The following is a 14,986-nucleotide window of genomic DNA, read 5'->3' as shown; positions in this document are numbered from 1 at the left end:
TTTCATAGGTTAATTAAGTGTGTGACAGTAAGTGTTGAGGCTGGAATGGTAGCACCTGCAGTGAACCTTGCAGGAGCTACGGTTCTGGGGGGCGGGGCTGTGTTATGTCTGGGGGTAAAGCAATATCTAGAGCCAGGTAGATCTGTATAGGTAGGTATTCGACTGTCGTGATAGGGATTTTACCTGTAATAAGATCTTTATGTTTAGGCGTTTGTCGGGATAAGATATACGATTGTGGATCTACCAGGAGATTCGAGTGTTAAGTAGTTAGGGATTAAAGATAACGCCCCTGTGAGTCTCATCTAGTAGTCAAACCTTTGTCCATTATGGCACTGCAAACCACAAACATTAGTTAGGACCTTTAGTACAACACTAAATGACGCCCTTCCCCCTGACATGACTTAGGAAGAAATCGGGCTGGAACACCGCCACAATTGGCCGCCACCATTTACATCTCCGAAAGGCCTGCCCACCTCGCATAGCACGTGCGGTGACCACGGAGTTGGGGACGGGAGCGGCCGTGGTGCAGTGGGCGTGCCCCTGGACGAGCCGGCGAGTCGTGGTTGGCTCTGATTGGCAGAGCAGTACGCCAATGTGACGTCATCGGCCAGGGATATTATCGAGGGTCGGACGGCATTTTTCGGCAGTGCAGGGTGCAGTTGAGATGAGACGGCAGTCAAGTAGAGTTGAGAAGAGTTCTGCAGTTGAGTGCAGTTTGGAGGTGCGCTGACCCAAGTCAAGAGTTGAGATGAGCCAGGAGTAGAGAGTTCAGCACGAGCTGAGTGAGCATCGGACGCCTTTGCTGGCAGTTGGATCAGGAGTTCGAGTTGAGCGCAGAGAGCCCAAGCAGTGCGCAGTTCGAGTGCAGAGCCCGAGTCCGTTTTGAGCAATTGGGTTTGAGACGCGTCAGGACGTTGGTCCGAGTCGACCTCGTGTGGTGCCGCTAGCCTGCGTGGGACGCGTGGCGCTTGGAGCGAGGCCTTGTGGGACTTGGAGCGAGGCCTTGTGGGACTTGGAGTGAGGGACCTCGTGGTGTGCGATCGGGCCAGAAGGAGCAGTGTTGGACGGCAGCCACCAAGACGACAAAGACAAGATAAGGCCGAGCTCCGCGTACACTGGACACGACGTGACGTGTTCTTTTCTTTAATTCATAATTCCCTCGTCTGTATCTGAAGTGTGTGGGGACGTCCCGATTATGACATTCTATTACCGCCGTGTGCTTTTTCACTCTTTGCTTTTCATTTATAAATCCTTGTATTATTTTTGTACATATATCTGAACGCCGTTTTCCTGGGTGTTTGATTTTAATAGCTAAGGCTGCGGGGGCTCTCGTCGTTCCCCTCCATCCTGCGCGCTTTGATTTGGAATCCGCTATTGAGTTTTCGCCTCGGGAGTTAAAGCTTCGTAATCGGCCTCCGCAACTCTGTTAATCGCAGTTGCGTGACAATATTTTAATGATTATTATGACAGGTGACGTGGTACAGGTGCCATCTTGGGAAACTTCACCTCTATCTCTGAAACCACTCCATGGAAAAAATTGAGACCTGGCTCATTCACTCACTCCCCATGGAGAGTAACATGTCAATGTCATCGGTGCCTTCGTTATGACATCACAAATGGGTAAATACAACTCTTATCCAACCTATCATTATTAAAATGTTTTCAGCAACTGCTGGTCTGATGGACACGAAATTTTCACCATAGAAGTACCTCCTCCTTTATAATATTTTAATGATAATCATGACGTTACAGGCACCACCTTGGAAAAACCAAAAAACCTTGCACCTCCATCTCCAAAACCGCTGTATGGAAAAAATTTAAACGTGGCTCATTGTAAATAACTCCATATGGGAAATGTGTTAATGTCATTGGTGCCATAATTATGACGGCATAATTCGACAGGGACAACACTTAGTCTGAGCAGTTTTAAATTTATTGAGCATGATCCCATGCAACAATTATTTATAGAATATAAATTTATGATGTCATTGCTCACACGGTCTGGCAGCCATATTGAATCAAAAAAAAAGAAACGTTCAAAAACAAGAGTTGGCTCACACCAAGTTGACGGCGCATGGTAAGTATTCCATGAATACCATCGTGTTGATAGTGAGTAGGCAACAGACTGGTGCCTCGATCGCTCCCAAAAATAAAAAATATCTGCTTGTGTATGCGAGGCAAACACACATACTGCTTAAGTGAATATACAATACATCATGATCATACAGCACGGATCCTTTAAAGTTTAAAGTGCACCCATATCCCCCAAAAAAGAAAATGCTGAGGTGGGTGGAAGATTTTTTATTTTCAAAATCTGATGGAATCAAGCGAAACTTCAGGAAACATGCATACAAGGTGTCCTGAGTAAATGCCCGTATCCGAAACCACATCTTCATCAAAGTTGAACCAATTCTTCGTCACACACCCAACCAATTGACCAAGTTTCGTACACAACTTAGATATCCTGCTATATAATGGGTTTTCGCACAATCACCCAATAGTGAAAAAAATCATTTTATAAATTGTTCTGGAACTGGATTCGAATCTTCACCAAAATTGAACCAAATCTTCCTTCTCACACACAACCGGTCCACCAAGTTTTGTCCTAATCTGTCCATAACCTTTTGAGATATTTTGTTCAGACAGGGGTGGAAGATTCCATCCACCTTCGTGGTGAAGGTAAATATGAAGATCAAGTAAAACTTGGGTTAAAGGGTAGTCACTAGGAATAGGCCTTACCAGTCCTCCACCACTCCTGCATGACAGTGGCATTTTAAAATTGCTTCCATGTTTATTTATTTCGTTACCATTCAGCATCAGTGTCTATACACAGGTGAAAGGCAATTTACTATTTGAGCTTTTGTCATAAAATCTTCAACAAACCTTTATAGGAATATGAACTGTATTTAATATAATTTACTGGGAAATATGTATTTACCTCTGCCACAAACGGTGGATGGACATTATAAATATTCACCCCCTGTTTGTATGAGCAAAATAATCTTGAGTTGTGGACATATTCTGACTATTTAGTGGACAGTTTGAGTGTATGACAAGGACGAATTAATTCGATTTTGGTGAAAGTTTCATGGGAAAAAGCAAATCCCTATTTGGGGGGGGCAGCCACCCTGTTAACTTAACTGCCTTAGACCCAAAGTTTCTTTAATGCCATGAACAAATGTTGGTACATCACAGTTGCCAAATGGAACGTTGTTGTTCTCCATACCCCCTCACAATGAGCGCAGACTTTGAATGTTTTGAAAGCCATTAATTTGACTTATTGACCGATGGACATTTCAAGCTACAGCAACAGATTTTGGGTTAATGGACAGACCAAGGTGAATGCGAGGGTTTTCTTAAAACTCAATGCATAAACAGCCGTTGCTGAAATTTGGAACACATTACCTCAACGTGAAAAATATTTACTTCTGAAATGTGCATCCGATTTCTTCCAGGAGAAAATGAGAAACGCGTTTTCAGTCCATATGTTAAAGTTGCACACAGAGAAACCATCCCAAATAAGGGAGGGGCACACAACATGATGGAATCATAACTTTTTTATTCTCTCCCATTTTCCAATCCACAACCTGGGTTTCATTTTTTTTTTTTTTTCCCATTTAAAGTCAGTTTGTTTTCTATTTTCCACAATTGTGGAAAATCACTGGCCATATATGCAATATTAATCTTGAAACAGGATCCCAACAAAAAAAAAAAAAAAAGGGAGGGCATGGGAAAGTGCAACATGCCATACTTTTATATTTCAACTCAAGCTCAACTATAAAACTTGGGGAAAATATTCAATTTTACAAATCACCATCACAGCAAGGTAAACAGACAAAGAATGACAGCAGAGAACTATTTCAGCACATCATGAAGTAGATGTTGGATGGCATTGCTGGAGCCACAGCGATCATGGATGTCTTTATTGCAGGATGACAGCTCCTCACAACAGCATCTTCAAATCCATCAAACGTCTGTTGCCACCACCTTTACATGCATCAACGACTCTGAGCAAGACTCCTGCCTCGTCATCACAACCGTTCCAAAACAGCACAAATATGGATGCACAGCAATGACAAATCACCTTGTCTGCTTCATAATCTGCAAGAAAATACAAGATAAAAAAGGTAAAGGGATGTCAGTATATTCCAATAAATGCAGAATGCCAAAAAACCATCCCCATTAAATACAGTAACATGTGAATAATTGGTTCCTGAAGACATGAATTTTTTTTTTTTTTTTTGTTACATAAATGTACTTTTTAAATAGAAAAATAAATAAATTGACGCAATAAATACATAGTAATAAGGAGAATCGCTTTACAATACATGCCCCCTACCAGTCCCAATGAATGTTCTTGTTCCAAGCAAAAAGGGCATACCTCCCTGAAAAATTGGGGAACGTCCCAAAACTCAAACTTGTTCCACAAGTTGTCATAATAAAGCCATTTACAAAGTTTCAGTTGAATATCGTTAAAGTTGTGGGGGTAGGTGATGACACCCCAATATAGATAGGATTGTGTAGATTAGCATGGACCACATGTGATTAGAAAGCCCATCTCAATGTACATAAGCAGGGAAACTGAGCTCAAGAGTGTTTTTGTGTCACCACCACAGAGGGTGGTTTTGTGTTAGTCAAATAGGGCTCAAGGATACAACAACAACAACAACATGCATTTTAAGGCCATTTTCCCTGCTAGAGTGGGGGTTAGCCTTGCAGTCCCAATGACAATCTTCTCCATTTTGCCCTATTTTCTGCATCTCTCCTTGTTAACCCCCTTGCCCGCATTTCTTCTTCCACCATCTTTGGCCAAGTCTTTCTCGGTCTTCCCCGTCCTCTACTTCCTTCTACATTAATTTCCATCACTCTTCTCAACCAGTCACTTTCATCCTTCCTCAACACATGACCAAACCATCTCAACCTGTTCCTCTTCACAGCATCAATCACAGGCTCTATTCCCATCATTTTTCACAAATCATTTGTCTTCCTCTCTCTCTCAACGATGCTCCACACATCCATCGAACCATTCGCATTTCCAACCTTTCCAACCTTCGTTGCTGCTCTACATTCATTACCCATGTCTCGCTCCCATAAATCTTAACACTTCTCACACATGCAGCATCCACCTTTCCCTTCAGCTTCAACGACACTACCCTCATCAGCAAGCCACTCAGTTCCCGAAACTTCTTCCATGCACAACTCACTCGAGCAACCGTTGCAGAGTCTGATCCACCTTCTCCATTCAGCATGTCTCCGAAGTAGCAAAATGTTTTCACACCTTCCAGCTTCACGCCGTCTCCAAGATCCAACTCAACATTTCCTCCATCTGCAGCTCCCTCTGTGCACACCTTACATTTAAATGTAGCTGCCACAATGGTTAATGACCCTCTCAGACCACTACATTTTTGATGAACCCACTCAGCACACATTGTACATTGAATGTTCACTCCGACACCCTTCCTGCACACAGCACACGGCCACCTTCCACCCCACCACATCACCACATCACCCACCACCCGCCATGACCTTCGTCCCTCCGATATTCACCTTCAGACCTTTCGTCTCCAGACATTCCTTCCACTTGTTCATCTTCGCCTTCAGTCCATCCATACTTTCTGCAATCAACACCAGATCATCTGCATACAACAACTCCCATGGTAAACCCTCCTTTACGTTCTGAGCCAGCACCTCCATCACAGCTACAAATAGTAGTGGACCTCGTACCGACCCCTGATGCACTCCCACCTTCACCTCAAACTCACCACTGTTCCCGTCCTTTGTCCTTACAGTTGTGCATGCTCTTTTGTACATTGCCATCACTACTCTGATCAACCATTCCCCCACTCCTAACTTCCTCAAGGATAATTCCCATTATGTTATTGCCTCTGATTTTTTTCCCTTGTTTTACATTCACTCAGCCAGCCATGCAATCAGCCCAATTAACCAACACAGACAAGCCTGATGGAAACCCAGCACATTCCTGATCGGGCTAAACCCCACCCAACGACCGCCGACTTAATGCGAACATTCTCAGAGACAGACGGCATAATTCAACCTCATCATTCACAACGTGCTGGGGCTCCGCAAAGTGTCTGCAAGGTGGGTGCCGAGACAACTCACAACCAAACTGACAGGACGACGAGTGGACTGGACGCATGTGAAGAACTTCTGCGACATTACGAAACAGAAGGCGACGCTTTCTTACAGCACATAGTGACTGGGGATGAAATGGGGGTCCACTACTTTGCCAGAAACGAAGAGGGCAAGCAAAGAGTGGCGCCATTCAACTTCACCGAAGCCCAAGAAATTCCACACAGCCGTCCGCTAGAAAAGTGATGCAGACGCTCTTCTGGGATAGCCGAGGCCCACTTGTAGACCATTATATGCCCAGAGGGCCATTCACCAGTGCATCATACTGCGACCTTCTAAAAAATCATCTGAAACCAGCAATCAGATCAAAACATCATGGACGACTCGGTCGGCGTTTTGCTGCAGCATGACAATGCTCGGCCCCATACTGCCAACGCTACAGCTGCAACAATCAAAGACCTGCATTTTGAGTGTCTTCCTCATCCACCCTAATCGCCAGACCTCACCCCTTCGGATTACCACATCTTTGTGCCACAAAGAGGCGCTTGGTGGAACTACTTTCCGATCAGACCAAGAGGTCCAAGACGAGGTGCATGAATGGCTACACAAGCAGCCAATATATTTTTTTTCTAGAGGAATCCAGGCCTTCATAAAGCACAAGAAAAAAATTCATTGAACGCAATGGAGATTATGTTGAAAAATAACACTTGTTACACACATACATGCAATAAACAATTTGTGATAAATATTTTAAGGTTACTTATTGACTGCCCCTCGTATATATATGTAGATATATATAGATTTAGATATGTAGATTGAAACAACTATGTCGTTTTAAACAAATCAAAACTACTTTTGTTATGCTCGTCAGAAAAGGTGAAGTGTACATAATGTGTCCTGCATGGATGATCTCAAAACAAATTGCCCAAAAGGCTTGGGAAGAGTTATGGGAATATGCAGGCCGCAAGCTCACTCCAAGCCCTCCAACTTCTCCACCACCAAAAGGGGAGGAAAAGAAAGGAGGGGCATGGGGAAAGACGCGTGGCTTTAAGACCGTGTGGAAGGCTGCACCATGGAGGCGGCACAACACACAACCACGTGGCCCCAACAGGCAGGCGAGGAGTCCTGCCCAGGGACCCAGTCTGACCAAGACCATTGGGAAAGTTTTCCATTCATTTCAACATTTCATTCGATAATCCGAAAACCGGTGTTTATACTTTTCATCAAATGACAATTGTTCAATGTACTGTACTAGGCCACAATACAGCAGGCAGGTACGACAATCTGAATGCAATTCAAGAACATGTATTTTGTGAGCTGAAGGTGGTAACATTGGCCAGTATAAAATTATCTTTTTGTGGCACAAATACAAAACAGGTAAATGATATTGTAGGCACCTTTTTGTTGCAAACACAAGGTAGATGTACGATTTGCTCTCAGCCAATCAGATTTTTCACTTTGAAGCCAGTTTCTTCACCTGTTAAAAGAAACCATGCAGATGACAAATAATACATGTTCAAGTAACACCTTTGTCTCAACACAAGATACAAGTCGGTATTTAAAAGGTAGCAAACAAATTGGTTTGTGTCCTGCATGGTATAATCTCCCTCCAAATTGCCCAAAAGGCTTGGGAAGAGCTATGGGAATATGCAGGCCGCAAGCTCACACCAAGCCCTCCAACTTATCCAACCCCAAAAAGGGGAGGAAAAGAAAGGAGGGGCACGGGGAAAGATGCGTGGCTTTAAGACCGTGTGGAAGGCTGCACCACAGAGGCGGCACAACACCCAACCACGTGGCCCCAACAGGCAGGCGAGGAGTCCTGCCCAGGGACCCAGTCTGACAAACTGTTTGGAAAGTTTTCCATTCATTTCAACATTTCATTCGATAATCCTAAAACCGGGATTTATACTTTTCATCAAATGACAATTGTTCAATGTACTGTACTAGGCCACAATACAGGTAAGGCAGGTACGACAATCAGAATGCAATTCAAGAACACATTTTCTGAGGTACAGGTGGGTAACATTGGCCAGCATAAAATATCATTTTGTGGCATCAAGCAATACAAAAGGTGAATCAATTTTTATGTCGGCACCTTTTTAGTTGCAAATGCAAGGTAGATGTATGATTTGCACTCAGCCAATCAGATTTTTCACTTTGAAGGCAGTTTCTTCACCTGGTAAAAACACCATGTAGATGGCAAATAATACACAATGTCCATGAAGCAACGCATATGTCTCAACACAAGCAAATCTTAGTTGGTATTTTCAATGCAGCAATCAAATTGGTTTGTGTCCTGCATGGTATAATCTCCCTCCAAATTGCCCAAAAGGCTTGGAAAAAGTTATGGGAATATGCAGGCCGCAGGCTCCACCAAACTGCACCAACATTCCTCCACCAAGGTGAAAGGAAGGAGGGAGAAGGGGAAAGATGCATGGCTTTATGACAGTGTGTGGGGCTGCACCATGGTGGATGTACAACCCACAACCACATGGCCCCAACAAGCAGGAGAGGAGCCCTGCCCTGGGACCCCGTCACCAAATACTGATTTTAACAGATTGCGCTGAGCATTTAGTGTTAGTGTTAAATTTAGTGTGTAAAGATCATGGGAAACTTCACCAGAACAGTGCAGAGATCTTAACACAGTAAAAGCTGTGCAATCCAGAACCTGCGGGAATTTACCCGTTAATCAAATATACTAGTTACCTCAATGTTACAGGATGGTACAAAAGAGCAACTTATTAAACTATGTCTGTGCAAAATAGATTAAATAACAGTACAGTATAAAGGTAATCTACCATATAGAACACAGGTGGTGAGGTGGAAAAACTGGGAAGTGGCCGTGTGCTGTGTGCAGGAAGGGTGTCGGAGTGAACTCCATTCAATGTACAATGTGCGCTGGGTGGGTTCATCAAAAATGTAGTGGTCTGAGAGGGTCATTAACCAGTGTGGCAGCTACATTCAAATGTAAAGTGTGCACAGAGGGAGCTGCAGATGGAGGAAATGTTGAGTTGGATCTTGGAGATGGCGTGAAGCTGGAAGGTGTGAAAACATTTTGCTACCTCGGAGACATGCTGAATGGAGAAGGTGGATCAGACTCGGCAACGGTTGCTAGAGTGAGATGTGCATGGAAGAAGTTCCGGGAACTGAGTGGCGTGCTGATTAGGAGGGGAGTGTCGTTGAAGCTGAAGGGAAAGGTGTATGCTGCATGTGTGAGAAGTGTTATGATTTATGGGAGCGAGACATGGGTCATGAATGTAGAGCAGCAACGAAGGTTGGAAAGGGTGGAAATGCGAATGGTTCGATGGATGTGCGGAGTATCGTTGAGAGAGGAAGACAAATGATGAATTGCAAAAGATGATGGGAATAGAGCCTGTGATGGATGTTGTGAAGAGGAACAGGTTGAGATGGTTTGGTCATGTGTTGAGGAAGGATGAAAGTGACTGGTTGAGAAGAGTGATGGAAATGAATGTGGAAGGAAGTAGAGGACGGGGAAGACCGAGAAAGACTTGGCTAAAGATGGTGGAAGAAGAAATGCGGGCAAGGGGGTTAACAAGGAGAGATGTAGAAAATAGGGCAAAATGGAGAAGATTGTCATGGGGACCGCAAGGCTAACCCCCACTCTAGCAGGGAAAATGGCTTTAAAATGCATGTTGTTGTTGTCTACCATATAGAACACGTCAGTTTGTGTTGGTACAGATATCAGAACCCTTCATAATGGTACGTTTTAAAGGTCAATCTTTTAACATGAATGTGTGTTCACTATGGTCTATTTTTGATTAACGTGTGTTCATTTACATCCGCATGTCAAAAATATAGAGACTAAACAAGCACACCTGACACTCCGCCGAGGCTTCAGCCATTGTCCTGCTCACGAGGCTACACCGTCTAATAAACTGTTGCCACCAGTCATATTTGACAGGCTTTTTACAAGTTATCAATCATGCAAAACAATAACATAACTATTATAAAACAAAGAGCAATGAGATTGCAGACCCTCATCAGAATGTGTGCGTTTGTCCTTTGGGTCTTCTGGGTCTTCAGAGTCTTCAAGTGTTAAAGGTTCTAAAGCCATGAACACGTTTTGCATGGACAAACAAACCAAGACCCAAATGCAATACCCTCTTGTCTGGCGAGGAAACTAGTTTTTTTTTGAAGTTGGACGATCTCGTCTGACTTTCTCACTCGTCAAACCAGAGGCTTCAGGCAATTTCCCGATATCAGACTGCTGCATTGTTTATCGCCTCTTCCTCACGGAATATTCTTGTGCAAGGCTCGTTCATCTCCATCACTTCCTAGTCGGTGCTTGAAAGCTTTCTGCCTTTCAGCAAACATCACAAGCATGTCCAGACCTTCACCAACATTAGCCCAAGTGACGTGTTCAGTTAAAACATCTTCTGGGTCAGCACCTTCTTAGTCGACTTCCTTCTGTGGATTAACAATGTCAATTATTTCGAAGTCGGTCAGAGGTACCTTCAACATCTCGGTCCACTTCACACCACTTCCAATTAAACTTTGAAGTGGATAATCACCATTCTGGAAATATATTGGATCATGATCTGCAGACTTTGGTTCTCCAGAGATATCAAGCTGTCGTACCCAATGTCGCAGCTTGAAACAAGCAGGTCACACATCAGAAAAGGAACATTGCTCAGTCAATCCCATCTGATCATAAAAATACTTTCCCTTCTTCATTCGTATCGGTCCTGCGATTGGCGCTCTCTCTCCAAATGCTTGAGGGGAAACCATTCGTACAGAACTTTATCTCGCTCCTCCATCTTTTGCTTGTGGGGAGTATGACGTTTGGTGTCAGCTTTATCCGACTTAGTGTAAAAATTGCAGTACCTTGTCCTTCTGGGCCTCGATGTTGTACATGGGTGACAATCCAACTTCGTACTTGCGCATCAACACATTTATATTTTCACCAGTCTCCTTCCTTAACGCACCAATATTCTGGTTGATTGGGAAAGCAATCATCTTCCTCTTCCCACCAGGACCGCTCGATACGGTAACAGAAGCCACGATGCTTTGGAAGGCAAACATCTTCCCCCAAACCCTCCCCCTGAGTTCTCTTTCACATTACACCAAACTGGCATTTCAAGAGGCCAACAGATTTTTGTGGCACCTCAGATGGTGGAATTACTGGGTATTAATAAATGAGGCCAATGAAATGTGAAGAGAAATCAAACTTGTCCTCTTCTTCAGACTGAAATTTCTCCAAACTTAAAACAGATACAACGTACATGCTAAAACGCTCCACTTTCCTGAAAATACACCACACTTAATAAACTAACGCTTCAGTGGATGCATTCTTTTGTAAACCTTTGTGATCAATAGATCAGTAACAAAACAGATGACAATCAGAAATCGATTCCACATGTAGAGAATGCCGAAGCGCACTGGTGACTAAATATGGCACGTGGAAGTTTGTAATCGACAGGTGAAGGACAGCCAGCACCGACAGACAGGCAAGCATCAGGAACTACTCTGGGCGAGTCACCTGTGTGGTCGTGTGTAAACTTTATCGAGATCCTTCACGTGCCCGTTGGTGGAACGTGCCGGATAACGCAGCTTTTACTGCACAAAGCTTACTTTTTTTCACCTGGAAATCAACACAACATATGTTTTAACGAGAACGTTAAAGACCTTGAAACGGTATCTACCTTCTGGGATGATCATTCATAGGCATCAACCTCGTGTCCACGACGCAAGCTCAAGTCGCTGAAAATCGGGTTCAGCCAAAACCTGTTTCACAACAAAATCACGTGACATTGCTCTAGAAGATGCAAACAACTATCAAACACCATTTTATTGCTTTGGCTCGTTTTAAACAAATCAAAACTACTTTTGTTATGCTCAAGTCAGAAAAGGTGAAGTGTACATAATGTGTCCTGCATGGTTGATCTCAAAACAAATTGCCCAAAAGGCTTGGGAAGAGTTATGGGAATATGCAGGACGCAAGCTCACACCAAGCCCTCCAACTTATCCAACCCCAAAAAGGGGAGGAAAAGAAAGGATGGGCACGGGGAAAGATGCGTGGCTTTAAGACCGTGTGGAATGCTGCACCACGGAGGCGGCACAACACACAACCACGTGGCCCCAACAGGCAGGCGAGGAGTCCTGCCCAGGGACCCAGTCTGACCGAGACCATTGGGAAAGTTTTCCATTCATTTCAGCATTTCATTCGATAATCCGAAAACCGGTATTTATACTTTTCATCAAATGACAATTGTTCAATGTACTGTACTCGGCCACAATACAGCAGGCAGGTACGACAATCTGAATGCAATTCAAGAACATGTATTTTGTGAGCTGCAGGTGGTATTGGCCAGCATAAAATGATCTTTTCGTGGGACAAATACAAAACAGGTAAATGATTTTGTGGGCACCTTTTTGTTGCAAACACAAGGTAGATGTACGATTTGCTCTCAGCCAATCAGATTTTTCACTTTGAAGACCGTTTCTTCACCTGTTAAAACAAACCATGCAGATGACAAATAATACACGTTAAAGTAACACCTTTGTCTCAACACAAGATACAAGTCCAAGATGGTATTTAGAATGTAGCAAACAAATTGGTTTGTGTCCTGCATGGTATAATCTCCCTCCAAATTGCCCAAAAGGCTTGGGAAGAGTTATGGGAATATGCAGGCCGCAAGCTCACTCCAAGCCCTCCAACTTCTCGACCCCCAAAAAGGGGAGGAAAAGAAAGGAGGGGCACGGGGAAAGACGCGTGGCTTTAAGACCGTGTGGAAGGCTGCACCACGGAGGCGGCACAACACACAACCACGTGGCCCCAACAGGCAGGCGAGGAGTCCTGCCCAGGGACCCAGTCTGACCGAGACCATTGGGAAAGATTTCCATTCATTTCAGCATTTTGTTTGACAATCCGAAAACCGGTGTTTGTACTTTTGGTCAAATGACTATTGCTCAATACGGTATATACCAACACAGCCACAACCACATGTAGTCATGAACAACAGACGGGATGCAATTCTAGAACATACATTTTTTTCTAAGCTGCAGGCGTAAACCTTCGCCAGTATAAAGTTTCACCTTTTAGTGGCACAAAGCAATATAAAAAAACGTGAATCGATGATTTTGTGGGCACCTTTCAGCTGTCAAATACAAGGTAGACACGATTTGCACTCAGCGTCAGATTTTTCATTTTGAAGACCGTTTCTTCACCTGTTAAAAGAAACACCATGTAGATGGCAAACAATACATATTGTCCAAGTAACACATTTGTCTCAATAAAAGATAGCAAATTCAATTTGCTATTTAAAATGTAGCAAACAAATTGGTTTGTGTCCTGCATGGTATAATCTCCCTCCAAATTGCCCAAAAGGCTTGGAAAAAGTTATGGGAATATGCAGGCCGCAGCTCTACCCAACCACACCAACATTCCTCCACAAAGGTAAAAGGAAGGAGGGAGAAGGGGAACGATGCATGGCTTTATGACGGTGTGGGGGGCTGCACCATGGTAGAGGTACAACCCAAAACCACGTGGCCCCAACAAGCAGGCGAGGAGCCCTGCCCTGGGACCCCGTCACCAAAGACTGTAAATTCGCCAGATTTCACCGAGCATTTAGTCCACACCATTCTGTGTAAAGGTCAAGGTAACAGACCAGTGTCGAGATCTTAATACAAAGCTTACGTTCACCTGGAGAGCTACACCACATATGTTAAATACAGCAACAGGCTTTTTAAGGCAATTTTCCCTGCGAGAGTGGGGGTTAGCCTAGCATATGTTAAATTAGAATGCTAAAGACCTTCAGCCAGTGGTGGTGCCTTCTGGCATGATCATTCATCAGCATCACCATGGCATCTGCGATGCAAGCTCAAGTCATTGAAGATCAGGTTCAGCCAAAACCTGTTTCACAAAAAAAATACATGACATCACTCATCTAGAAGATGCAAACAAAAAATATATATATATTTTATTGCTTTAGCTCATTTTAAATAATTAAAAACCACTTTAAATATGACGTCAGAAAAGGCAAAATGTACAAAATGTTTCCTGCATGGTTTATCTCAAACCAAATTGCCCAAAAGGCTCAGGAAGAGGTATGGGAATATGCAAATATCTAAGCTTTGCCCATTCCATATTAAAAATACCAAACTGAACAGCTTTCTTCGGAAACGGAAGCAACGTTTTTGTTAATGTCAATAAAAAGCCCAAATAGGGAGGACGGGTAACACAAATAAAGCAAAGGTCAATGCAAGACTGCAGCATATAATATAACTATAACTATGTGATTAAAAATACAAAAAAAAAACGGAACAATTAAAAAATTTCGAAAACAATCAGAATTGAATTCCAAATAAATATGTAATCGCATTTAACAGTTTCGAGTCCTTAATCAAAGAGCGAGGAATTTTTTAAAATAAACTAGGCCCAGCCACGTGGCCTCCAGTCCAATGAATTAGTTAAAATCTATTTTATAAACATGAAATTTAAGAACGCTCGAGATATGCCGTCCTATATAAATACGATTGAAACCAAGTAAAGGGATCTTAAGTCGGGCATAAGCAAAACGAGGAGGAAAAGAACCGAACGCACGACTCGTGCACGAACCTCAGGACGAAGCGGATCCGCAAATGAAAGACCGGAAGGCGGGTGCGTCGCCTTTTCATACAGGAGGTCACGTGGTTTTCCCAGCGCGCTGGTTACATCGCGAATTTTTCCGTAGTTTACCTTCATATTATGATCTTGTGTCCTTGTCTTCAACACTTTCTGATAGTTTTTTTTTGTAATTTTGAGAAGAAATTAATAAACCACAGTAAACCTTTTTATTAAAAAATAAAATGAATAAAAACGTCCACGTGACGAAACTAAAACTAAAAGGAAGTCAGGCGGTCAACAAATTCACCACCATTATTTAACATCAAATAG

General features: G+C 43.3%; 1 protein-coding gene across 4 annotated transcripts; it reads right to left on the bottom strand.

Annotated features, from left to right (window-relative positions):
* Positions 1-2,286: 2,286 nt before the first annotated feature.
* LOC144891031 (uncharacterized) lies at positions 2,287-14,740 on the bottom strand. 4 transcript variants are annotated; one of them, XR_013622667.1, is made up of 9 exons: positions 14,669-14,740; positions 13,863-13,963; positions 13,202-13,278; positions 12,480-12,559; positions 11,754-11,835; positions 8,186-8,266; positions 7,488-7,567; positions 5,205-5,348; positions 2,287-4,101 (listed from the first exon to the last, which is right to left on the bottom strand). XR_013622667.1 is itself a non-coding variant. In XM_078773272.1 (3 exons), the coding sequence occupies exons 1-3, from the start codon at positions 5,815-5,817 to the stop codon at positions 4,081-4,083; spliced, it is 435 nt and encodes a 144-aa protein (XP_078629398.1). In that variant the 5' UTR covers positions 5,818-5,941; the 3' UTR covers positions 2,287-4,080. The 4 variants fall into 4 exon arrangements, 1 of the variants encoding a protein (XP_078629398.1); XR_013622666.1 differs by having other exon boundaries at positions 5,205-5,338; XR_013622665.1 differs by lacking the exon at positions 5,205-5,348.
* Positions 14,741-14,986: the final 246 nt, after the last annotated feature.

This window comes from Myxine glutinosa, chromosome 2 (assembly GCF_964187855.1).
Source record: "Myxine glutinosa chromosome 2, kmMyxGlut1.1, whole genome shotgun sequence".
NCBI classification, from domain to species: Eukaryota; Metazoa; Chordata; class Myxini; order Myxiniformes; family Myxinidae; genus Myxine; species Myxine glutinosa.
The sequence above is the reverse complement of the archived record's forward strand: the minus strand, read 5'-3'. Positions and strand labels throughout refer to the sequence as shown.

What these genes read in the sequence shown, in the direction of transcription:
- LOC144891031 (XM_078773272.1), bottom strand. Translation starts at nt 5,817, where the DNA reads ATGGCAATGTACAAAAGAGCATGCACAACTGTAAGGACAAAGGACGGG. An exon ending in TGGAGACGAAAGGTCTGAAG is followed by an intron (nt 5,349 to 5,547) that starts GTGAATATCGGA and finishes TTTAAATGTAAG; the next exon opens with GTGTGCACAGAGGGAGCTGC. An exon ending in ACTCTGCAACGGTTGCTCGA is followed by an intron (nt 4,102 to 5,204) that starts GTGAGTTGTGCA and finishes ATTTTCTTGCAG; the next exon opens with ATTATGAAGCAGACAAGGTG.